Source organism: Sinocyclocheilus grahami, unplaced genomic scaffold (assembly GCF_001515645.1).
Source record: "Sinocyclocheilus grahami isolate Dianchi unplaced genomic scaffold, SAMN03320097.WGS_v1.1 scaffold795.1, whole genome shotgun sequence".
NCBI lineage: Eukaryota > Metazoa > Chordata > Actinopteri > Cypriniformes > Cyprinidae > Sinocyclocheilus > Sinocyclocheilus grahami.
The window spans coordinates 289645-299179 of record NW_015505974.1 but is presented as its reverse complement, the minus strand read 5'-3'; the positions used below and the strand labels follow the sequence as shown (position 1 = coordinate 299179).

At 39.6% G+C, this 9535-nt stretch overlaps 1 protein-coding gene across 1 annotated transcript in view; it reads left to right on the top strand.

Moving 5' to 3' along the window:
• LOC107561869 (36.4 kDa proline-rich protein-like) overlaps positions 1–6167 on the top strand; it is a 72401-nt gene extending 66234 nt beyond the window's left edge. Inside the window, exon 6 of the mRNA XM_016246383.1 lies at positions 5029–6167. Coding sequence (XP_016101869.1) covers positions 5029–5265 — 237 coding nt within the window. The 3' untranslated portion in view covers positions 5266–6167. The remainder of the gene's footprint in view (positions 1–5028) is intronic.
• Positions 6168–9535: the final 3368 nt, after the last annotated feature.

The window sequence follows — 9535 nt, the reverse complement described above, 5'->3', positions numbered from 1 at the left end:
GACAGATGCATCCCTCACCGGCTGGGGTGCGGTCATGAGTGGCCACCCTGCCCACGTTCTGTGGAGCGATCACCATCTCACTCGGCACATCAACTGCCTTGAGATGCTGGCCGTAATTCGAGCTTTGAAGCACTTCCTCCCAGACCTAAGAAATCACCATGTGCTAGTGCGCACCGACAACACAGCGGTGGTCTCTTATATCAACCACCAGAGAGGTCTGTGTTTGTGCCCCTTGTACAAGCTGGCGCACCAGATCCTTGTGTGGTCCCAGGGCAAAATCCTTTCATTGTGAGCAGTACATATTCCTGGGTATTTGAATATGGAAGCAGACATCCTGTCGAGGCAGGGGCCGAGGCCCGGGGAATGGAGGCTTCACCCCGAGGTGGTGAAGAAAATATGAAGAATGTTTGGCCAGGCTCAGGTGGACCTGTTTGCGACTCAGATGACATCGCACTGTCCCCTCTGGTTCTCTCTCATCTGGCTCCACTGGGGCTGGATGCTATGGTACAGACTTGGCCGAGGCTTTGTCTGTACACTTTTCCCCTGATTGCTCTGCTCCCGGGAGTTCTGGAGAGAGTGCGCTGGGATGGGGTCCGTCAGCTACTAGTAGCCCCGTTCTGGCCGGGCCGAGTATGGTTCTCAGACCTGATTTCCCTTCTTGACAGCTCTCCATGGGAGATTCCCGTCAGGAGGGACCTCCTCTCACAGGCGGAGGGCACGATATTCCACCCCCGCCCGGAGCTGTGGAAGTTATGGGTGTGGCCTCTGAGGGGGCACAACTCGTAGCTTCCGGTCTCTCAACCGAGGTTGTTGAGCCCTTCCTCCAATCCAGAGCTCCTTCTACAAGGAAACTGTACGCCTTGAAGTGGAAACATTTCACTTCTTGATGCGGAGATCGCCAGCTCGACCCAGTTAACTGCCCGGGTGGTACAGTGTTGGAGCTCTTACAGGCCCGTCTCTCTGTAGGATTGACCCACTCCACCCTGAAGGTCTACGTGGTGGCCATTGCGGCCTACCACTCAGTGGTCAGTCAGTGGGCAGACACCCCCTAGTTACACGTTTCCTCCGCGGTGCGCTGAGGGCCCCAGTACGATCTTGCGTTCCCACGTGGGACCTGGCTGTGGTGCTAGAAGCTCTTTGTAAGTTTCCATTCGAGCCTATTGAAGACATTTCTGATAGCTATCTGACAATTAAGACTGCCCTTCTTCTGGCTATTACTTCTGTAAAAAGAGTTGGGGACCTTCAGGCCCTCTCAGTGGCCCCTTCTTACTTAGACTTTGCGCCCGGCATAGCCAAAGTGTTTCTCTACCCTCGAGCGGGGTATGTCCCTAAGGTTCCTTCTGTTACACCACAGCCTATCGTACTACAGGCCTTTTGTCCTCCTCCCTTCAGGTAGCCAGACCAGCAGAAGCTTAATTGCATTTGTCCAGTACGACCCGAGGTATGGCGGCCTCCAAGGCCTTCTTGGCAGGTGTGTCCATGCAGGACGTCTGCAACACTGCGGGTTGGTCCACGCCCCTCACGTTCATCAGGTTCTATGGCCTAGATATGCGAGCCACTCCTGGCTCTTCTGTTCTCTCATCCTAGCTGTGCTCTTCTACACTAGGCAGGGATTTGCAAGTCTGGCGGCGTGGGCATACTCGTTCCCAAAGCGTTCTCCGACGCAGCTCGAGTTCCTGAAGGGGAACGTCTTCAGGTTACGTATGTAACCATGGTTCCCCGAAGGGAACGAGACTCTGCGTCTCAGGGGCATACTTCCAGCATCCCTGCGAGCGCTTGCTTCATTCCTAGAAGCTGACGCTGGTTCCACTTCACGTGCTTTTATAGCTTCCTGGTCGCTACGTCACCTGCATATGATGTCTCGCCCTTCCATTGGACTGATTACACATGTGATTCAGAGCGTGGTCACACTGGGGGCATTCCCAAATCGTTCTACGACGCAGCGTCTCGTTCCCTTCGGGGAACCATGGTTACATACGTAACCTGGAGACATTCCTCAGAGTTGTTTGGAAGCTTATTAGTTCAGTTAACATTAAAGCTTCAAGGTTTTTTTTCCTGTATATTTTTCCCAAGGCAGTAAATGAACCACTTAGTTTTTATCTCTGCACTGAAAGATAAAACATAATTGTTACCCCCCCCCCCTTTTTTTACAAGAGGAGCTATAGATTAAGTTCCACCTAAATTAATTCCAATTACATTTGAAATTAATTAAAAAATATATTTCCCCTAAATTATTGTCTTTCAGATGAAGGAAGTCCACATTGATAATTAATGTGTCCCACTTCTAACTTAGTTTGTACTAGTTTTAATTTGTAATTGTTGTTTTTAATGTGTATATATATATATATTAGGGGTCACTTGTGCCTTGGATGATATACAGTCTAACTTGTTCAAATCAGTTGGCAAACTTCTTTCTGAACTATTGCAATGAATGACAAAATATGAGCTATTATTTAATGTGATGACAATAAAGAAATAAAGAAATATATAAAGATCTGCCCAAGAACATATTTTGAAGCTCAGTGTGTATATTTAAACTTTCTTTTTTTTCAGTATTTTTTTTTCTTGCTCTACCTTCATGTTTAATGAGCAAGACAGATGTTCATAAGCAAATATTATTGGCTGATAGCTACAGGGTTAACTTCTCCATGAGGGAAAACAATATTTCTGTGCGTAGAACACAAAAGAAGAAAATCTAGCACAATGTCCAAGCTGTTATTTTCCTTACAATGAAAGTAAATTGTGACCACAGCTTCCCTGGTCCCCATCCACTTTCAATCTATGAACAAATAGCAGCAATAAATATCTAAATATTCCAAGCAAGCCAAAAAAAAAGAAAAAAAGAAAGCCGTAAGAGTTTCGAGCGACATGAGCATCAGTAAGCGATAACAAAGTGTTCATTCTTGAGTGAACTATTCTTTTAAGTTCAGTTCTCCCCTGCTGGGTGCATCTTATGCATGATCAAACAAATGATAACAGGCGAGTCTGAGGCCAAGTAGCTTTTTGTTATTTGCAGAACTGAAGCCAGTGAATATATTTTTCTCTGCTGAGAAAAAATAAAGATTTTTAACTGTCTGTAACATTATGCTTCAGATCACTTGAAGTGCTTGTGCATCTAAGTGAAGTAGCTGTAATGATGGCTTTCTGTTCATCAGAAAACTAAGCCCATGTTTAGCCATGTTTCATTTAATCGAGATATTTAAATATCACCTTATGATTTAAAGGTTCAGTTTCTTTGATTATACTTTATGTAGTTTCCAAGCTCTTTGTGCAGAGATTATATGTTTTCAATTGTACTAAAATAGCTACTGACACAATCCTGTTTCAACTGATAGATGTCTTTATGTGAACACAAAGATGTCTATGAGATCTGATGAATGTGTGAGCAGATTCCTTCACACATCCATCTGTCCTTTTTCATTCCATGTCATCTGAACCTCATGTGTCCAGCTTGTGTCTTTCACTGTCAGCTTTGAGAAAAGAAGATGGCCCAGGGGTGAGCCCTGAGGTACATTGTTCAGAGTTTATTTTGAAATTGTTGCTCCTTCCATTATATTACTGCTCACAGAGTGGGAATCATCATTGTCGTAGACGTAAAAATGCTTGGGGACCCTGCGTAAGTCATCTTTCCATTCCACTTCTAGTGTACTATTTCTCTCTGGCCCGATTTACACCTGGTGTTAATATTAATCTCAAGTAATCCAATCACAAGTGCTTTGTACTAAATAACCGGGCATAAACGGGGTCCAAAACACTTTGCGATCCAGTCACTCATACAACACTAAGTAAATATAGTCAATTTTGATTTCACTGGTTGCAATACCAGGTGTAAATTTGGCTCTTTTTCTGTCTGCCTGACTCTCTCTTTCTCCTTATTGAATTTTCTCATTACTTCATTCCTCATTTCACTTTACATTGTCATATTCCAATCGTTTTTTCATTCTTGCCATCTCGTGTCAAGAAATTATTATTACAGCACTTCTTGCGGGAAACTAAGTTTAGAATGGCATGTGTCAACACATAAGAGTGTTTTCCAGGATTTTTCAGCAATTATAGACTTCTGTGATAAATTGTCATGTTGTATTAGAATGGACTACCTGTCCTACTGATCAGCTAAGAAGATGTTATTTGTTTCCTGTTTAACTGTACATATGAACAAGCTGTTTGTGTCGGACTATTGCGTGTTGTCGCTCTACACTGCACTTCAAACAATGCATACAGCACTGAGCATTAGTGGCATCAGGCACTGAAACAGCGAACCAATATACTCCATACTCTATACAGTAAAACATACTGGGCAGGGTGGAAAACATAGCAATTTTTTTTAGCTTTTGATGTCTTTCCTACAGATATATCAATATTGTTTAGTATGTTGGTATGTTTTTTTCTTCTTCTAAAAATCTATATTGTTTTGCTTTTGATGTTTACACTCACACAGTCACAAGACAAGGAAGAATCATGTCACTTTAAAATTAAACCGACTTGTTAAGTTGGACTTTCAATGGAGGGACAGAAATTCCTCAGGTTTCATTAGAAATATCTTCATTTGTGTTTAAAAGATCAATGATTGTCTTATGGGAACATGAGAGTGAGTTGTTGATGATAATATGTTCATTCTTGGGTGAGCTATCCCTTTAACTTCATTCAAATATTTAAGATATTAACTCCATTGCTTAAAAAATCAAAAGCAAAATAATCACAAATATATCATTAATATAGTTGTAATATTATGCATCCTGATATATGAATGTATGCTTTGCACAGAACTTGCTGGAAATTGTTTCATTGCTCTTTAAGGTCCTTTCCCGTGACTCACATCAGTGTCATACGCCTCTTTGATTTCCAGAAGCAAAAATGTTGCAGATAATGTTACTATGTATTCATTTGCATAGGCTGTTTATTTGTGTATAGTATTATGATCATTCTCTTATTGGTGTGATCTGTTTTGTACCATACAACTTGAGATCAGTGCGTTGTCATATATCAGTGTATCTTCCACTAGTTGCTTTAATTTTCTTGTTTCCACAGAACTCTGGGAACGAAGAGTTACCGAACCCAGCTGACTATGTGAGCAGCCATCACCCAGGCAACCAGGAACAATTTGTTGAACCTCCACCTCCTTCTGCCTACCCCCCTGTTACCTTCCTGCCCCAGAAACCTTACACCCAGCACCCTACTAATACCCCCATGTACACGTTCCAGCCCAACGCTGCCCCTCCCGGCCCCCGACCTCCGTTTAACTACCCCAAAGAGCAGTCCGTCTAGACCCATGACTGTCTGAGTTGGAAGACGCCCCATTGCCCCATACAGGATAGCCATTACGCGTCACACCTGGAGAGAACAACACTTCCTTCCTCATTACTGTTGTCCTGCGCTGGCCACATCAGGATGCGGACGGTCTCTCGGAACAGTGAATAAAAATGTCAGTAGTTTGTGGACCTGAAACCGTGTGTGTTGTGCACTGCATGTTTCACTATGAGGCTGTGGTTAGGACCCCTAGTCTTGTGCTGTAAATATAGAAACACCGCACCACAACTGTATACCCTCCCTCCCCTCACAACAGCACACCTCACTTCTCCTGAACACAGGGTATCAGCCTTCACTCTGCCTAAACCTGTCTTAGATCTTTCCCTCCATTATTTAAATTCTGCCAAGTGTCTGACCATTGACAGTGTTTCAAGAAATTGTCACCCAAAAGGGAACGTTCTGTCATTATTTATGCACGCTCATGTCATTTCAAAGCATATGTTGGTATTTTTTTTCTAGAGCATAAAGATGAATGTTTGAATAACCTTCTCGCAGCTCTTTACTGGGAAACGGTTCAAAGTAATTAAGTCTGTCAGGTTCCAAAAAGGACAACAAACTTCACAGAAGTACCATAAATGTCATGTGGACCAGTTTTATGGTTCTTTTGTATAGTTTTTTGTCCTTTTTAGATCTTGTATGGAAAAAGAACCACATGAAGGATATTTAAAGGGCCTCAAACTCCTTAAAAGTACCATTAATGTCGTATGGACCAGTTTTAGGGAACTTTTCGGTTATTTTTTGACCTTTTTAAATCTTGTATAGAAAACTGTGCAAATGATATTTGAAAGGTATTCGGTCTCAATAGATGTACCATAAGTGTCATATATTTATTTTTTAGTGAAAAGGGGTTCTTTAGATTTTTTTAAATGTTCTTCAAACTAAGTAAAAATGGTTCTTAAAAAAAAAAGTTAACTGAAAAGTACTTTGGGGAACCAAAATGGCTGATTCTGTGGCATTATTGTGAAAACCTGTATTTTGGGGTGTGTGGAAAAGAACTGCGTGAAGAATATTTAAGAGTTTTATTTTTATTTAAGAGTTTTAAATTAATGCATACAGATTTGAATCACATGAGGTTGAGTAGATAATGACAGAACTGTTTCTTTGTCATTGTCACCTTTTTGCTTTTTTGCTTTTTCGTCTTTCAGTGAGTTCTGTTTTATCGATTGCTACACATTTGTGTGTTACTCTTTTATTCTTCAAATTATATTTGCTTGCTTCTTGTTGTACATGCTTGAGTTGAGTGACGTCAAATATAACATTTTATTTATCTCATGACATTTTGTCAAAATTACGGCATGGCACAACATCCCTTCACTGATTCTGCTGCAACAGAATTACATGGGTAAATTGGCAGTGCCCATATTCTCAAATAGTACCGAATAGTACCAAATATCAATACAATATTTAGTCATACTAATCTAAAATGTGAATGTTCCCTCTGCTCTAAATGACAAATTCAAGGGCTCTATTTCACTTCCTCTCATAAGATATCATCTGACACAATGTCACAAATAAAAACTTATTTTTTGATGACATAAACACTTTCATCTAATTTTGCTTGTAGTTACCAAAGAAATAGAGCATTCTATGTTTGCTTCCACAAAAATGTTTACATTTGGTATTATCAAAGGTTTAGAGCAGGGGTGCCCAAACTCGGTCCTGGAGGGCCGGTGTCCTGCAGAGTTTAGCTCCAACTTGCCTCAACACACCTGCTGGTAAGTTTCTAGTATGCCTATAAGTGCTTGATTAGCTGGTTCAGGTGTTTTTAATTGGGGTTGGAGCTAAACTCTGCAGGACACCGGCACTCCAGGACCGAGTTTGGGCACCCCTGGTTTAGAGAGATAAACAGATACTTTTTAATCAGGACACTCATCCAATAAGTTTCAAGCGATCCTTATAATCGTAACTCTCGTGTATCCATTTCTTTTAAATCTTGTTGTTAAAAGATAATGTGTTTTATTTCCGTTGCTGCTGTATTCATAAGTTGTCCTCAAAAATGCATGTGTTTCTGTACAGTCCATGTCTTTAATTTTCATCATCCCTGAATAGCTTTTTGTTAAAACTAATATTAATGTCCCATTTAGTTACACTGGTTGACCTACCCAAAACCTTTTCAGGGACAATCCACAACTTTCTTCCTCATTAAGCTATTTTTGAAAGAAAAGCATATGTTGATGTATTTTTTTAGAGAACAATCCTCAATATGCTCTTACCGTCTAGAACATAGTCAGCATTATATTCAGCCCTGAAACCTTTATGAAGAGCCAATAAAAATCACTGCTGCCCTCTTTACAACCCCAACCAGACCTCTTCAAAGAATGAGATCATCTAACAAGAATGAAGCTCATGTTGTTAGGCCATGTCAAATGTACATGCTGGAAAAAAAAAATGCTCAGTGTTTGTGCTCAATGTGAAAGTTACAAGTGATAAAAGCGAAACCCTTAAAGTTGTTCTGGATTGGTTTTAAAAATGTATTTTTGCAGTGGTTTATGGGATAGGTTACAATTTGTGAAGCTACCTACTGTGCACACCTTTATGTCTGGCATTGATTTGTATGTGTGTACTAATGTAGCATTAGAATTATCTGTGGTTACTGGGTCGCATTGCTGGAAAGGAATACCTGTCCCCATGTCACATATTTTGGATTATTGCTGCCACTTGTATTATTATTATTATTATTATTCAACACTGAAGATCATGCATTGTTTGTCACTAGTTGAGTTTTCTTTGTTGTCCTACTGCCTCGGATAATTTGAAATAATATGTAAATTGTTTTTCTTTTCTTCTGAAATTGTTATATTATTTTACTTCAATTATATGTTTGCAATCCTGCCGAGTTTGTTTTTTTACACGTAAGCTGTACTTTTTGTTAATATTTTCTAACACATGCAATGTATATATTATATCTTCATGTTTGTAAAGGAAAATCATCGTCCGAGTCATCATGAACACATGAACTCAATCATCGTATGTGTCACTGCTATTTATTCTTCCATATGTGAAGCATTATGACTTTTTTGTCTTTTTTTACATGGGGATTATGTTTGGTGTAAAAATGTACTTTATGTGCCAGATGTGTGAAACAAAACTCATGCAGATGAACATTAAACCTCACAAAATCAAAAAAAAAAAAAAAAAGAATTTGGTTTGAAATTTACTGTGGAGCGTCTGTGAAACTAAACTGTATTTTGCTGAAAGCTTTATTCGCAAAACTATACTTTTGAAATCAACTAGTTGGTGAGTTGCCATAACAACTAGTTGACTAATTGTCTTGAAACTATGTTGGTTCTGCATTCACCTGACCTCGAAAATAGCTTGATGGAACCTGGCGAAACTCTTTAAAAGTTTAGCTATTTTTAGCTTACTCTGCATTTTCTAAAAACAAAAAATACCATGCCTCATAGTGACCTGAAAACAACAGCAGTATTAAACTAAATATTTATTGAATGTTGTTGAACGTCACATAAGGACTTCTGGGAAAACCACTGCATGAAGGCACTTGGAAATATGTTTTTTTTTTAAATGCTACAATGAAATTGACAATAAAAGTGTCTAAATAAACTGATTTACTAAATAAATTAGACTTGAGAGAGAGAGAGAGAGAGAGAGAGAGAGAGAGAGAGAGAAATTAGACTTGAGAGAGAGAGAGAGAGAGAGAGAGAGAGAGAGAGAGAGAGAGAGAGAGAGAGAGCATTTTAGGGTCAGGTTTTTAAGATCACCCTAACTTACATCTTCAGTTATTCTCCACTGAAGCAATGTTTGTTTTCCAAACCAGCACATAGATCTCATTATTAAGTGGAACTTAAGTGCATCATTAGATAGCTGTGATATCTAAACAAGCTGAAAAAAAGCTTAAATGTGACCCTGGACCACAAAACCAGTCTTAAGTCGCTGGGGTATATTTGTAGCAATAGCCAAAAATTATAGATTTTCCTTTTATGCCAAAAATCATTAGGATATTAAGTAAAGATCATGTTCCATGAATATATTTTGTAAATGTTCTAATGTAAATATATTAAAACTTAATTTGTTATTAGTAATATGCATTGCTAAGAACTTCATTCGGACAACTTTAAAGGCGATTTTCTCAGTATTTACGGTATATATATTTTTTGCACCCTCAGATTCCAGATATTCAAATAGTTGTATCTCGGCCAAATGTTGACCTCATAACAAACCATACATCATTGGAAAGCTTATTTATTCAGCTTTCAGAAGATGTTTAAAT